The sequence below is a fragment of the Protopterus annectens genome, chromosome 6.part1 (assembly GCF_019279795.1).
Source record: "Protopterus annectens isolate FY-2018-M chromosome 6.part1, PAN1.0, whole genome shotgun sequence".
In the NCBI taxonomy this organism is placed as follows: domain Eukaryota; kingdom Metazoa; phylum Chordata; order Ceratodontiformes; family Protopteridae; genus Protopterus; species Protopterus annectens.
In genome coordinates, this window is record NC_056738.1 from 344,855,501 (window position 1) to 344,873,078 (window position 17,578).

Consider the following 17,578-nt stretch of genomic DNA (forward strand, 5'->3'; position numbering starts at 1 on the left):
ATATGCCTTTGATGCCAATTCCACTAGATATTTCTAAAGAGACATAAACATTTTCCAAAATTTTGCTTGATATTAATGTTACTACATTTGTAAGATTAGACTAAATGTACTTTATAGTCTTTGTATGTACCAATGCAGAAAAAATCCATACAAATAATAGTCTTTGTATGTACAAATGCAGAAGAATTCAGTACAAATTAAATTAATGTCTAGTAATGAATATGTGTAAAAAAAACATGTTTAAAAAATGGGTCCAGGGTATCTACTAGATTGAAATGCATGATTAGCAAACAGTCTGTGTAAATACATACTGTACAGGATACATTGTAATAAGTTCAAAAGTAATTTGTCAAGTTGTAATATCACTGGTTTTATCCCAGTTAGAGGAAAATTATATTAAAATATTGTACTCATACAGCTAATGGACTAATATTTAAATAGCATTCTTCAGAGTACACTTCACTGTCAACTAAAGTGTATGGACAGTTCAGAAACATGAACACAATGTTATGGTTAAAATGACATTGAAACTGTATATTTTCAGCAGTGTATAAATGCTTGCAGTAGCACATAGTTCTTGTTTTTATAGATATTAGTCTATTCTATTTCAACAGTTGCAAAGAGTTAATGAAACAGTTCTAAGTTATAAATTAAATTCTGTGATTGAAAAAGAATAAATTAATCAAGTTAAATTAAAGCAGACACAGCTCATTATTGATGAAATATGTTCACAGAATGGTCTGCAAAAGAAAAAGTTGCTAGATGCATTCAGTTTTGGTAGTAATACTTAATATCATTGTAAAATTGCATTTTGACTTGTATCAAAAGAAGACTAAAGGTTTTGTTTCTTAATGTGTTTTCTATATAGAATGTTTTGAGTATGTTTAAAAACAGAGGGGATTGTTAGATATTATGAATATAAGGCTGAAATTAATTCTGTTGTAAATATGCTGAAAGAAAAAGTTTGCTTGAATATATGTATAGAGTTAAAAATGTGCATTCATACTATATGTATAACAGACAGGCTTCTGTTTACAGCATCAGAATTGGAAAACAAGCATTACATGATTTTCTCATGTTTGCAGAAGAAATATCTATTAACAGACATCCTTTTTTATAAATTCAGCAATACGTGATGTTTTTCCAGTAGGAACAGCTTGTACAGATGTTTCCTTTCAGATTTCTGTTAATGGCATCCTCACATCAGCAAAAGTGCTTACACGTAAATCACAAAAGGACAATAGAAAAGTCTAAAAACAGACATTATGTGACTTCCCACAGAAGGCCAAAAAAAGATACCAAGAGGAAATAACATCATCTATGTGTGTGACTAGCACTCTGTATAGCAATTGTAGTAATTCAGTTATGTGAGAGAAGAACAGAGAGAGGTATTTTGTATTTGTCATCATTCATATCTGTAATGAAGGAAAACTTTGTAAATATATGCTACAATCTGACAGAAATAGTACATGTCGTTTGTTATAACATAAGTTATCTGTAACTGTGCTTATAGCTGCAAAATATATTTCTTTATCAGTGTGCAATTTGAAAGGCTTGGTGCTTTAAACAGACTACAGATGGAGTCATGCAAAGCTCTGTGTCTCTCATTCAGCAGTAAACAGCCAGCAAGACTGTGTGTCTTAAGAAGACTTTGGATCCAGCACAGCATAGGAGCAGAGCACGCAAATTAAAATAATTTTTTCAGATAGAAATACAGGTTTTGCATTAGCATGTATTTTCTGAAGGGTATTTTCTGATTTCAACCCTTAATGATCTGCCAGTGATTTGCTAGAAAACAATTTCCTGAGAAACAGACCAAAAATATGAGGCAAAAATATGGACATTCTGCAAAAATCTGTACTGTTGAGAGGTATGCTGGACAGAGCCAAATAATAAGGACAGATTTTAAATATTGCTGTTATAAACTTAGAAAGTCAATGAGGTTGCCATTAGATTTACGTACCTCTCAAACATAGTAGATCAATGTTATGCTGTTTTTTAGTAATTATTGCCAGTTGTCTTTTTTATTACACTTGGAGCTGTTCTGCTCAGGTTTCGGTTGAAAATGGACTTCTAGTCCAGTTGGGCCTCCTCGGTAAACAAATGCCAAATAAATAAATAAATATTATGCACTTTATTATGTGCATGTGATGGCCGGTCGGTGGAAAATTGTCTAACATGAAACCGGTCCTTGGTGCAAAAAAGGTTGGAGACCGCTGCAGAGTATCACCAAGTGTTTATTCTTTTAAATGTGCTGCATGGTTTTCCTGTCTGCATTCCCTGACATTCAGAATTTAAAAAGGAAATGTTCTTCAGACTGCAAGTGCGCAAAAAACAGAAAATGGCAATGAAAGTAACCAAATTTATTTTTAGGACGGAGTGCAGATGGGGAGATGTGGCCGTCTGGAAATATTCAGCAATAACAGAACTAAGATGTTCGAATTACAATATGCTTTTTCTGTCAGTCTGTGAAGAGGAAACAGAAACCAAAAGTAGGAGTGGTACAATTACAACTATAAAAGTTAGAATCCACATTCACAACCAGCAGACTCAAAGGTTACATCAGAAAGGATGCCTCTCTGTAAAGTAAGTTTCTTTCTAAATACTTTATAACCTAAGAATGAGTTATGAGATGTTTCTTTCTTTCTGTGAATTGTGTATAAATCTTTGGACCAATCACTGTTTACTTAGCAATGTTTTAAACTCTTTTTATTTCCTGGTATTTTAGCACACTCTTTCTTCGGGGTGACTTGTAACACTTTTCCGCAGGGCAGGGTGACTCTTCTTTTACTATTCTAGCTTTGTTTAGCATATGATACATCATTTAGAAAGAGGTTGTTTTGTTAACTTTAGTGCAGCGACTGCAGCTGTATAGCTGGTACATAGCTACACCCACTGCCTGCTTACAGCTGAAATAATCTGGTCACACAAATATTACTAGAAAGGTTTTACTACTTTAAACATCTGATACTTCTCAATTTATATATGGCAGTGTGAAGATTGGGGAAAGACGGGCGAAGGCTGCCAGCCTAGTCAAATAGAATTTGATACATATGTGTGTGTGAAATACAGGCTTGTGTTCTTAAATGAAAGAAAACACTGTAAAATGTGAACTTTAGTTCAGAAGACCAGTGCAGCACCAGGTGGATACAGGACCCCAAAGGCTTATTAGGCAGGCCCCTTATAGGGTTCCTGAGGGAGTCGAACAGACTCTGAGGGAAGAGGTACAGGAGATGTTGGAACCAGGGGTGATTCAAGAGTCCAGCAGTCCCTGGGCCTCACCAGTGGTGTTGGTATCAAAGAAGGATGGTAGCACCAGGTTCTCTGTGGAGTACAGGAAATTAAATAGTCACTTAGATGCTTACCCCATGCCTAGGACAGATGAGGCCCTAGAGCAGCTGGGTGGGGCTAAGTATCTTACAACCATTGATCTTACCGAGGGTACCTGACAGGTGCCCTTGACTCCCAGTGCTAGAGAGAAGTCAGCCTACCTAGATGATATTGCCATCTACAGCCATTCCTGGCCAGAGCACCTTAAGCATGTCAGGGAGGTGCTGGGCAGACTACAAAGGATCAAATATCAGGTGGGTATGGCAGCATTCTTAGGGACAGCAGGGTACTACAGAAAGTTTGTCCCAGATTACAGCAAAGAATTTGTTGTGCAGGTGGATGCTTCAAACCATGGGGTGGGTGAGCTATAGTGTGGGCATTGCAGAAACTGAACAGAGCCAGTCAGCAAAATGTCAAGTTGCTAAGATGGAGCCTGGGGTTGCAAACATATGATATGTCAGTGCAGCACCACAGTAGGAGTAGCAATGCCAATGCAAATGGGCTCTCAAGACAGGGAATGGGAAGGATCACTTGAAAAAGCCTACTCAAATAGAATTTGATACATAATTCTATCATTTGTATATATAAATGTAAAATACAGGCTTGTGTTCTTAAATGAAAGAAATCACTGTAAAATGTAAACCATTTCAAATGTTCTGTGTTAAATTGCTAAATAATGCAGTTTGTTGGCCTGGGAACTCTAGACTAAGTGCCAAAATGATGTAATGTGTATACTGGGAAAACCTAAGTGTCAAACTGATGTAATCTGGGAGGGCCTTAGCAGAGCTGTTTGTTAGTGAGTTTAAAAACTATTGTTGAGAGAGCATTTTGTCTTGGACCATCAACCCCAGCACTGCTTATGCTCTATATGTCTCTCTTAAAAATAGCTAAAGATTAGAAAGTTAGATTAAGTGTTTTTCTTTGACATCAGACCTGTCCTACTGTATTGTTTTAAGTTTCTGTGTGATCTCTAAACTCTTAGGTATCTCTGTGGGGTAGTAGTTTTGCCTTGTGTTTTTGATTATTTATTATTAAATATTTTAAAACCTTTACCTGTGGCTGGTTTGTGTAGAGATAAGTAGGCTCTAGAGTACATTGCATATTTATAGAGTTTATTGTAATAAGCCACTCTAATAAGCCTTAGACTGAATAGTCACATTACCAATTGGATAATAATATTGCACAGTAATCCTTTGGGTAGCTGAAAATTATTAGCTGGTGGTGGCAGGAATTACTACTGTATAGTAGCTAGAGAATCTGTGTTAGCCTTTCCCAAGAGTGTCTGTGAAGTTGTATAAATACTTATCTCAAAGTGTGGGTGTGTGTCAGCTACCTGGGCAGGGACACAAAGCACTGGTTGGACAGAGAGTGTACTGGAGGTTAGCTTGCCAGCTAGGCTGAGATCTGGACCCTATAGCTGTGCCAGTGGGGTAGCCCCAGGCTGACTGTGATCTCTGTGGCTGTTTGTATTTGTTATCCTTTCCTCTTCTATGAGACTACCTCCCTGTTGTTCACAGGCAGTCAGGCATAACCAATACCTATTAGAGTCGTACCTATGTGATAGATATGTGTGTGCATGTGTGTGTGTGTGTGTGTGTGTGTGTTTCTACATAAGAGAGGAGATATAGATGCATACATCAGCAGCTGTAACTTCTTTTCAAGCTGTGGCACTGAAACATTTCTATCTTACGATAAGTATACTCAATTGATAACGCTAGATGTTCTTACAGACGTTTTGCACTGGTATTCTCTTTTCTTTTCTTTTTTCCTGGACTGGGGTCATGACAATCTGTTTTGGTACATTTCAGAAAATTCCTACAATTTCTCTCTCTCTCTCTGTCTCTGTCTCTCTCTCTCTCTCTATATATATATATATATATATATGTATTTGTTTGTATTATATATGTTTGTATTATATAAGACCCCAGGCTGTCTTTGCTCATTGACAGTAATCTTCTTTGCAGAGTCAGTGTTCTAAACTTTTGTCCAGCTTTGGCAAATAGCATGTCCCTTTGTCAAAGAAAGCTTTTTGCTTCACTTTTCACCTTTTGTTGAATTGTCCTGCCATTTCACATTCTTCTGTTGTAAGATCATCCATCACAGATAAGTTAGTAAAAACTACCTTTACAGTCTTTGGCTGTTACATTAACATTTTCACAGTACCCACATATTTTCCACTATACCACTGAAAACATGAAAAATGTGAACTCGCAGTTTTGGGAACAATATTGTATTCCTTTACAAATTTCCAAAAACTGGCATTGTTAGTTGTGGATCATTGTCAATAAAATATTCTGATGGTGCACCATGCTTAGCGAAAATGGACTTTATACATATGATTCCATTTCCTGCTGTTACTGAATTCATTCTGCATATACAGGGAGAGATTGTCTGTCACCATAAGGTAGTATATATTGTTACAGTTTAAAACAAGCATAGCTAGCTTGTGGCTAAGGGGGCAGCTACCCTGGGGCCAAGTTGTTGGAGACACAATCAGCAGTAGTGCAGTACCAGCATTATTCTTTACTGGTACTACAAATTGCTGGTACAGAAAAATGCACTAAATGCATAGAAAAGCTGTCAAGACTTAAGTGCTAACTTCAGCGCTTCATGTAGTATCAATTGCAACAAGCCACTTGCTACAAATGTAGCAATCAGCTTGAGACAGGTTTTAAATGTAGGAACAACCTTTATTTTATTTATTTTTTTTATTTTTTTTTTATTTTTGCTCTTCAGCTAAGAGTTGAGAGACATACAGATACATGATCTGGATTGGTTAGGAGTGCTGAGAGGAATGGAGAAACTGCCTCTTTTTTTTTTTTTTTTGCTCCTCAACTTGAGGGGGCACTAGATTGGTGAACGGCACTAGGACCTTGTTGAGCGGGCTATGGCTCGCCTACTGATAATGACTTTGTGACTTTTTGTACAGATGAGGCTTTACTGGCTTAATAGGATTACCAGACTGCTATAAATGATGTTTTGGAGATACTGGCACTTCGTTTTTAATGTCTTGAGTTATTGTTGGGTAGTACATCACTTTATGGGCCCTTCTGTTGCACCCCCCCCCCATAAATTATCTTCCCTTCTCCGTAATGTAGTCTACCATTAGTGGATTTTTTCATCATTTTGTCTCTGCCCTCTAGTTTAAGTACTCTTGAAAGCTTAAAAAGCAGTTCTAATAAACATCAGGTCAACCACATGAAAGAGCTTCTTTCACCTGTTTCAGTCTGTATTTCATTCTTCCGTATGTTGAATTTGCTGCATCTTTCATATATAGCAGGTAATGCTGCTGTAATTGAAACTGCATTCAGTTGAATCTCTTCACCTCTTTTATGATTAAATTAGGCTTTTTGATCCACAATTCTTTAATGTATATGGAGTGCACACTGGCTTTCCAGAAATCCATAATGCCTTCAGAGCATTTTTTTTTCAGTTTACTCACCATTCTGAGTTTCTTATGCACAATCATGTTAAGTCTTCCCATACAATGCTGTCTATCACTTCACATATCGACAGTTTATCTTGACACAGAGTGCTGTATTCTGTAAAATGCATATGTAATGTTAAACAGTTCCTTTCCATTCTAGAAGTGTCTCATACAGGTTTCTGAATACTAGCTAAGGTGAGACGTATGTACCACTTTTTGCTAGCTGTTTTTATATTTCTGAAGTACAGTTGCTCAAAGACCCTTTTTTAGGATTCATCAGTTGAAAATTTTAATGGGCCTTGCTGAATCATAAAACTTCAGGACAGGTTCTTTAAATGCTGCCATGGTGCATCATGGCTGTGATTCCATTCAGATGATTTTTCTTTTAACTGGAGCTGTCTTTTTTCTAAGAAGTTAAATGTAATGTCTTTGTACTTAATAGCTTTTGTAAAGATCTGGATATCTTGTTTGTCATAGTCTTTGCACAAAATTTTCTTGGGATCAGGCCAGATGGCATCACTGCTGATTGTTACTCACATATGCCAGCTCTGCCATACACAGCTTACATTTATCCTTTCTCAACTTCATGTTTGCTTTTTGTGTAGCTTCCAGTACTTTTCTGTGCCTAACATTATTTTCTTTGATAGTTCCCCAGACAATGGTATCATTCATTGATGTGTTGACTTGACTCCATACCTGTCAACCTGTTGGCACAAGAAATCTGGACAAAGCAAAAATTAATGGGAGGACAAAGGCCTGAAAATTGGGAACATTTTTAAAAATTGCTGTTATAAATCTAAAAATTTGATAAAATAACAGGTTTTGCATTAGCATGCATTTCCTGAAGAGTATGACGTCTGAAACTCAAACTTCTGCATTATTTAGTGACTTCAAGTCCTCAATGATTAAATTTTATTAGAAACAGACCAAAAATATGAAGTAAAAATATGGACATTCTGCAAAAATCTGGACAGTTGAGAGCTATGATTCAATCTTTTGTGTTCAAACATCACGCAAATGGTTTGTGCCAGACTCCTGGGTTGAAGTAGTCCAACATGAAAGTATCACAGAGCAATATTTGATATATTACGAACCGATAGTCTTTACTGAGCATCATCTAACTTCAGCTGTTCAAATCCTGATGATTCTAAATTACTATTTTGACATTCTTTTCACAAATGTAAAGTTTCATTTGGCAAAATAGTAGTCTCAGAAGCAATAGGTTCATAGGTTCATAGGTTCGTACTAGGCTATCTGCCCTAGGGCATTTATAAGCCTAGCCAGAGTGTATGTGGCTTACACCACCCCTTAGGATGAGAATACTACGCCCTTTTAGGGTTTAGTTTACTATGCCTCTGTCTAGTAGTGACAAAGAGATGACCCCCGGGGTAAACCTACGATCTCCCATCCACTCGTCGAGATTTCTCTTGAATAGAGTCAGTGAGGGGCTCTGCCTAACATGGACTGGGATTCTGTTCCAGAGTGTAGGGAGCCTCTGGGTTATGAATCTGTCCCTCCAGCACGTTCTATTTATTTCTGTGTTGAGGTTTAAGTCACTTGTTCTCATGGCTCTGATGGATTTGGATTTTCTGAGGTGGAGCATGTCCATTAATTCAGGATTGGACATGGCCTTGTACGTCAGGCACAGATCACCTCTGAGTAGGCGGTATGCGACTGAATAGAGCTGGAGATTTTTCAGTCGGGCAGCATATGACATATGTTTGAGACCCTTTATCCTCTTGGTGAGGAACTTTTGGGGTCTTTCCAACTGCTGCAGGTGTCGGGTGAGATACATCCCAAATGGGGCATTGTACTCAATCATTGGCCTGATAAGAGAAGAGTACAGGGCACAATGACCTCTCTTGATCTAGATGTGAAACCCTTCATGATAAGGTGGGCAATATAGAAGGTCTTCCTAACCACTTTGGCAATGTGAGTGTCAAATGAGAGGTTACTGTCAACCTGGGTCCTTAGGTCCCTGATTACCTCTTCCGTACTTAATGGATTACCGCCTATGTGGTAATTTGTCGGTACCTTGTTTTTCCCAAAGGGTATGACTATACATTTTTTGGTGTTTAGCTTAAGTCCATGGCTCTGGCACCAATTATCCGTTTCTATGAGGCCTCTCTGAAGGATGTTTGTGTCCGCTGGAGTATTAATTATGGCGCCCAGTTTGCAGTCATCTGCGAACTTTGTCAGCCACAATCCTCCTATGTTTGCCTGTACCTCGGAAAAATAAATGCCGAACAAGAGGGGTCCCAGGACTGAGCCCTGTGGGACACCGCTTGTGACTGGCTTAGAGTCTGACATAGCTCCAGCAACTCTGACCCTGTGGGTTCTGTCCTTGAGCCAGTTTGCAACCCATCTTGTGACATATGGGTTTACATTTAAGCTGGTGAGTTTGTCTATGATGCCAGAGTGGGGTATTGTGTCAAAGGCTTTTGCAAGGTCAAGGTAGGCTGTGTGAACTGCCTTACCCTCATCAATGGCCTTAGTGACAGTTTCAAAAAAGTCGACCAAGTTCAGAAGGCAGGATCTGCCCTTGACAAAGCCAAATTGGGTAGGATCCAATGTCTGTAGGTCCCCAATGTCTTTGTTTATGAGTTCCATAATGATCCTCTCCATAGCTTTGCAGACCAGGCTCGTCAGGCTTATGGGGCGGTAGTTTCCAGGGTCCGTAGAAGCACCGCCTTTGTGAAGTGGGACCACTGTTGCCGTACGCCACTCTTTGGGTACGTATCCTGTGGTAAGGCTAAGATTAAACAGCAGCCTTATGTGTGGGTTTAGTTCCTCTTGGAGTTCATGTAGCACACAGCCCGGGACACCATCTGGTCCCATTGATGCTGTGTTTTTAGCTTTAGAGAGGGTGGCTCTCACCTGAGCATCTGAGATGTTAGGGAGGCTACACTCTGCTGGGATTGTTATTTCTCCTTTTGAGGGGGAGGGGGAGGAGAAATTTGCACTGAACCTGTCTGCCAGAATGTTGGCAATGTCAGTGGGTTCAGTGTATTTTGTGTCATTTTGGACTAACTCTGAGCATATCTGGGAGTTTCCACCCAGGTTTCTAACATAGCTAAAGAAGGCCTTGTAATTGTCTTTTGTGTCATTTGCGATTTTTCTCTCAAAGTTGGCCTTGGATGATTTTATGAGTGATCATAGTTTTTTGCTAGTACTGATCAGAGATGCCTTTCCTTTTAGGGATTTTGCTCTGTCATGTAGTAGCTTCCTCCTTCTGTTGTAAAGTTTGTTTATGGCTGGGGTCCACCAGACCGGTTGCCTGCCTTTGGGGGAATGGGTCTTGGCTTTATTTGGGATTGCATGATCCATGCATTCTTGAAGGTGCCCATAGAAGGCATTTACAAGGGATTCAGCAGTGTGGGTTGTGGTTTCCACTGGCCCAGGGGCCTTGAAAGATACCACTTCAGTCTTAAGAAGTGTGAAGTTTGCTTTTGAGAAGTTCTTCACTGTGGCCTTTTTTGCAGGGGGTGGGGGCGGGATGTGGATTTCCAGTGAGATTAATTTATGGTCTGATCTTACCAAAGAGGGATGTACTTCCGGTGTGGAGCATTTTGTCCCCATGTTTGTGATGATCAGGTCTAGTATATTGTCTCCTCTTGTGGGAATGGTGACTAGTTGTTCCATTGCATTTGAGTTTATGAATTCTAAGAACCTTTGGGCTAGAGTGCTGGGGCTTGAGTAATGTTCCCAGTCTATGTTTGGGTAGTTGAAGTCTCCCAAAATGATGGTATTTGGAGAGACATTCATACTCTCCAGTGTCTTCAGGAAGGCTGTGTGGGGTTCCTGAGTTTGAGAGGGTGGTCTGTAGCATGCTACAAACTGTAAGGCAGTTTTGCCTATGGTTAGTTGCACCTGGATAGTCTCCGATGCTTCGTGCGTTGCCACTAACCTGGAGGTGTGGGTATCTTTGATGAAAATGGATACCCCCCTCCTTTTGTGGTTCTGTCCAAGTTTTGGGGCCGGAAAGCATGATATGAGGTAAAACCTGATAGTGCTGGGGTGCTCTCAGGAGCCTTGAACCAGGTTTCAGTCACTGCACAGACATCGATGTTCTCCATACTGAGAAGGGCTTCGAGGACGTGCATCTTGAGGTTTAGACTTCTGGCATTGAGCAGCATTACCCTTAGTTTTTTTTCCACTTGTGTTTTCTAGGGAGGTAGGTTTGTCATTTGAGCCTTGCCTAAAAAAGGCACTATGGGGGTGGCAAGAGCCTTGGCCAATATCCGGAAGCCCAGGGGTGACAGGTGCAAACCATCCCTTGCGAAGCAGCGTGGCTTGTCAAGCATGTCATCCCAAGCAGACAGACACTGGATCCCCTTAGAATGACACCAGTAATTAAGCCAATTGTTAAAACTGATCATTTTGTCTTTGTACTGTGGCATCATTCTTGGTGAGGGTAAGATGCTGCTCAGGGTCAGGGTCATACCGGCCTGGGCTACATAATCAGAGAGATCCTCTATGTCTCTTTTCATGTAGTCCAGGGAGGTACGTCTCAGGTCGTTTACACCTGCATGTACAATGACTGAGTCATATTTGTACTTGCTGTGGAGTGACCTGAGTGCTTGTGTTATGTGGCGGATTCTAGCTCCCGACAGGCAGCTTACTGTGACCCTCTCCTTGTTCAGTCTGGTGAGCGGGACGTCAGTGTGCCTGACTATGGAGTCACCTATTACAAGTGTGTCTGGCATGTTGTTTGGCCTTAAGGGCTGTGTCTGTTTAGCACACTGACTTTGTGAACTATGTGTTGCATTTGCTATGTCTTGAGGTGGTGGTTGCTTGGGTGTCTGCTTTGGAGGCCTCTGTTGTTTTGGTAGATTTTTAATCAGCGCCTCCAGTATGTTTTTGTGTGTTTATGTGTTTGGTTTGCAGTTGTGATAGTTCTATGTGAGACTGGGTTTGTGGTGTGCATGGTTACCTTCTCCTCCTGACTGGTCTTGCCAGTACTGAATTGAGAGAGCTCAGCCTCCAGTTTGGCTATATAGTTGCATCTCTCGCATATATTTGTATTTGTTGGGAGGAGGAGAGGGTTGTCTGTGTACATGAGGCAATTGTAACATTGCCTCAAGATTCCCAGATTCACCAGCTGAACAGGAGAGGACGCTAGCAACTGACCCTTCGACATGCTAGAAATAGTGAAAAAGATTGCTGTGTAACTGAGTCAGAAAGGACCTATAGGGAAATGGGTACTCAACAGAATTTAGGTGAATGAAGTACTTTTCGTTTGTTTAAGAGTGCATTACCTGTATACAAAATGCTTTAGGAGCAAGCGCTGAGCTTTTCAAATAGAGTATAGGCTGTTTAGATTGCAAGTAGAACAGTTCTAAGGGAAAAATTGAAGAGCAGACTTGGCGGAGCCAGAAAAAGTTTAACCTTGCGCATGACCGTGCAAAGGCGGATTTTAAGCAGTGAACTACAAAAGAGCTAGGAATGGTCCCAAACAACCAATTACTAACAGCTTAGGATAGGATAAGATAAGATAGGATAGGTTATGTTAAAAGTACATTGTTTTGAATGGACATCATCTAATTTCAGCTGCTGAAATCTGAGTTTGCTTCTGATTTACTGAAGTATTTAACATTTGCAAATTCTGACATTATTTCTCTCATGTAGTGAATTTCAATTCTCATTTAGTTCTGTTTGGGTCATGAGGATCTAAGCAAAATTTCAGTTTTCTGTTTATATTGTTTATTATCACATAATTTGTGCCTTCTAACTTTGGTTTTAATTTAAGTACATTAAATGGGATTGTGACCAAATCTCAGTGTCAGACTAATCAAGGACCAGCTAGTCCAAAAATGCATTGACTTGGCTCATCCGTGACTAATGCACACAGTGAGATTTCAATACATTGAGCACACTTGGGTATGCACAAATGCAGCTGTACACAAATGCCAACCCACACATCATGCTGAGTTTTGCTTACACATTTACACAATCTAAAACAAAGGGAGACACACTACATGCTTTTCTAACCTGGAGAGTTATCCCCCAAAAAACTTGTATTATCAACTCTAAGATTGTACTTATCTTTGAATATGTCCCACTCTGAACACAGAATCGCATACATACTCATCTCACACAACAGCCATGTCTGACTCCTTTGTCTTATTCCATGTGAAATTTTCAATGTCACAAAATTATTCCCATAATGACACATGGACCGTCATAACCACATCACTCAGACCAGAAACACACACACACACACACACACACACACACACACACACACACACACACACACACACACACACACACACACGCACACTCTTTTGTAACACAGCTGCCCCACTCAGGCACACATTGTAATAACTACAGTTTCCTGACTGCACACAAAAATGTGTATACACACACACACACACACACACACACACACACACACACACACACACACACACACACACACACACACACTCGCTCACTCACTCATTCACTGTGTCTCTCTTTTGTAACATAGTTGCCCTACTCGGGCACACACTGTAATACCCACAGTCTCCTGACTGCACACAAACATATGTACATGTGTGTATATATACACAGACACACACTCAAACACTTTTCCAATGAAACACACACTATCATAACCACAGTCCTCTGTTCCCATGCACACTTATAAAACACCATCATCCCTATAACACATACCATCACATTTACAGTCTCCCTGCATACCTACATGCACTTTCAGCCAGTACATTGACACTGATACACCAACACCATCCTCACATGCACAAAATACTAACACATGGCATACATGTACACACAAGAGTGTGCGCATGCACACACACACACACACACACACACACACACACACACACACACACACACACACACACACACACACACACACACACATACACACACACACACACACACAAACACACTAGTCATCTGCAAACTATCTATCGCAGAGGAAGTCACTGACATGCTGCTACATATTCCTAGTCAATGTACTGAGTAAAGACACCTTGGCATAGTCAGAATTAGAACTTACTATGCTGAAATGTCTAGGAGACGGACTGTGCCTAAAAAGGCACTACAGAGCAGCAAAAGCTTTAGCTTGTATGTAAAAGCCATGATAGAGATGCAAGCTGTCCCTGGTACACGCTGGATTCCCCCTAGAATTCCACCAACTGCTTAGCCAGTTCCAAAGGCATCATTCTTGATGATGGCAGGCTACATACCAAGAGTAGTGTCTCTAGTTTTGGATGCATTGATAGCATACTCCATGGGTCTATATCATAAAATCAAATAATAAAAATGTTGACTTACCTTTCATCAACACTGAAATGTCAAAGTTGCACTTCATCTACTGCCACTGTTACATCTGTCCTTTCCCCAACTGTAGTGCGATCTCGGAGTTAGAATATGTAGTTGGGGGTTACGGGTTGCATAGCCCCCATGTGGTGGGGTGTTGGGGACAAAGCCCCCCACTTAAAAGTGTTTATTTTTATGTCGTGTTCGTTGCTGGCCTACCAATTTCTTTCCCTTGCAGTTTCAATGAAGTGCAGCTTCGATATTTTCATGCTAGTGAAAGGTAAGTCGACATTTTGTTGTTCGATGGTATGATGTAGACCCTGCTCCATAATGTCATTCACCTTATCATGCTGGGTATACGGCCTAAGATTGTTCACCTCTGCATGAGCTACCACCAGGATGTGTACATATTTACCAGGCTTGAGGAACCTTATGGCTCTCATTACATCACAGGTCATGGCTCTAGAAAGAACTTAGTCACCCTATGGTGGTTGTTGTTGTTGTTCAGTTTGGTAATGTTGGAGTTGGTGTGTCTAGTTATGGAGTCACCTATGACCAAAACATTCATTTGGGCAGATGTGGACATTGTGGACCTTAAGGGTTTAGGTTCACATCCCTGGTAATGCCTGGAGGAGGTATGTACTGGATACAGGAGTGAACAGTGTAAGTTTATATGTTGTAGTATGATCTAGATGGTGAGTGCTTATAATATGTTGTCTCAGAGGCTTAGTACAGATATCTTAACCACCTCAGCAGAACTTGGAGGTGGTGCTGATGTGCTTTGCAGTGTGAGTGAGTTGCTTACCACATAACGACTGTGGTGAGAGGTCAGCCTTCTGTTTAAATAAGTACTTAAATCTTTCACAGATTGTGTCATTGTTGGAGAACAGTAGTGGATTATCACTAAGCATGAGACCGCTGTTACACTGTCTGAACTTGGCAAGTGCTGGCCAAAGAAGTAGGTACGGGTGGAATGTAATCCTGACCAGTGTGGGCAAAAAAAAGAGAAATAAAAAGGTAGTTAATGAGGCTGGCATGGATTGCTGTATAAGAGAGACCATACAAAACAGCAGGACAGATACAATTGTAGCATGAGGGGGTTTATGTTGCCAAAAAATGAGAAACACATGAAGTCCAACACCTATAGTAATATCTAAGGCATGATTTTACCAAATTATGGGAAGTGTGTGCACTAAATTTTACCACCCAAATCAGTGTCCATAGTACAAATGTTATAAGTTATGGTTTTAAAAGGAAATGGTAGAATTTACCTATTATTGTATGACCGTTATACTTGTTACGTTTTTAACAGCCAGAATTTCTAAAACTAGGGAAAGCTAAATTTATCAACTGCAGTACTTGTTTGCTTGTTTATTTATTGTTAACCAGGGTACAGCACTGATGTCTGTGGACCTTTGTCAGGTTCAAGCCAGAGCTACAAACAGAGCAGGTAACCAGCCATGTAAGTTCACCAAAAGAAATATTTAAGTTAATTTCCCCAGGAGAAGTATTTAACAAGTATGTGTTCTGCATACATTGGACTTGAAAGCAATCTTTGTGATTTAAGGGAGATTAAACAATCACACAGAATTGTATTTGACTGAGAATAGTAAAGAGAGAACGTCATTTATGGTGAGATGTGATTAAGTTATATAGAGGTTTAGATAGGATTAGGAAGATGTTAAAAGAATATAAAAAGGGTTTAAGGCGTACTCAACCAGAACAAGACAGTGACAGCTTCCAATCTTGACAAGTTAATCAAACAGCAGAAAAGTGAATGGAATCAATAACCTCTTCAGCACCAGTGATATTTTTGTAGATATATACTTAGTGCAACAGTATAAAGGCAGCATTTCCAAGTACAGGATTAAAGGATCATTCCCACGTACAGTATAACAGATATATTCCCAGGTACAATATAACAGGATCATTCCCAGGTAAAGTATAACAGTAACAGTCTGAGGTACGGGTACAAAAGATGCACTCACAGGTGCAGTATAAAAGGAGCACTCCCAGCTACAGTATAAAACCTAAATTCCCAGGTAGAGTATAGCAGGAGTATTCCCAGTTAAAATACAAGAGGTGCATTCCCAGTTAGAATATAAAACCTACATTCTTGAGTACAACAGGAGTAGTCCTAGGTACAGTGCAAAAGGTGCACTCCCAGCTACAGTTCCCAGGTAGAGTATAGCAGGAACATTCCCATGTAGCATATAAGAGGAACATTCCCAGGTAGAGTATAACAAGTGCATTCCCAGGTACAGTATAAAAGGAGCACTCCCAGGAAGAGTATAGTAGGAGCTGTCCCAGGTAGAGTATAACAGGAACATTCCCAGGTAGAGTATGACAGGAGCATTCCCAGGTAGACTATAGCAGGAGCATTCCCAGGTACAATACAAAAAGAAGCATTCTCAGGTACTGTACAAAAGGAGCATTCCCAGGTACAGTATAAAAGGTGCATTCCCAGGTACAGTATAAATGGAACACTCCCAGTTAGAGTATAGCAGAAGCATTCCCAGGTAGAGTATAGCAGGAGCATTCCCAGGTACAATACAAAAAGGAGCATTCTCAGGTACTGTACAAAAGGTGCATTCCCAGGTACTGTACAAAAAGGAGCATTCTCATGTACAGTACAAAAGGAGCATTCCCAGGTACAGTATAAAAGGTGCATTCCCAGGTACAGTATAAATGGAACACTCCCAGTTAGAGTATAGCAGAAGCATTCCCAGGTAGAGTATAGCAGGAGCATTCCCAGGTACAATACAAAAAGGAGCATTCTCAGGTACTGTACAAAAGGTGCATTCCCAGGTACTGTACAAAAAGGAGCATTCTCATGTACAGTACAAAAGGAGCATTCCCAGGTACAGTATAAAAGGTGCATTCCCAGGGTACAGTATAAATGGAACACTCCCAGTTAGAGTATAGCAGAAGCATTCCCAGGTACAATACAAAAAGGAGCATTCTCAGGTACTGTACAAAAGGTGCATTCCCAGGTACTGTACAAAAAGGAGCATTCTCATGTACAGAACAAAAGGAGCATTCCCAGGTACAGTATAAAAGGTGCATTCCCAGGGTACAGTATAAATGGAACACTCCCAGTTAGAGTATAGCAGTAGCATTCCCAGGTAGATTATAGCAGGAGCATTCCCAGGTACAATACAAAAAGGAGCATTCTCAGGTACTGTACAAAAGGAGCATTCCCAGGTACAGTACAAAAAGGAGCATTCTCATGTACAGTACAAAAGGAGCATTCCCAGGTACAGTATAAAAGGTGCATTCCCAGGGTACAGTATAAATGGAACACTCCCAGTTAAAGTATAGCAGAAGCATTCCCAGGTAGAGTATAGCAGGAGCATTCCCAGGTACAATACAAAAAGGAGCATTCTCAGGTACTGTACAAAAGGTGCATTCCCAGGTACTGTACAAAAAGGAGCATTCTCATGTACAGTACAAAAGGAGCATTCCCAGGTACAGTATAAAAGGTGCATTCCCAGGGTACAGTATAAATGGAACACTCCCAGTTAGAGTATAGCAGGAGCATTCCCAGGTAGA

At 40.2% G+C, this 17,578-nt stretch overlaps 1 protein-coding gene across 1 annotated transcript in view; it reads left to right on the forward strand.

The window, feature by feature from the left end:
* The first annotated feature begins 2,520 nt into the window (after positions 1-2,520).
* Positions 2,521-17,578, forward strand: part of LOC122805290 (phospholipase A and acyltransferase 3-like) — a 147,869-nt gene continuing 132,811 nt past the window's right edge. The window contains exon 1 of the mRNA XM_044075378.1: positions 2,521-2,586. Within this exon, the coding sequence (XP_043931313.1) occupies positions 2,572-2,586 (15 nt within the window). The 5' untranslated portion in view covers positions 2,521-2,571. The remainder of the gene's footprint in view (positions 2,587-17,578) is intronic.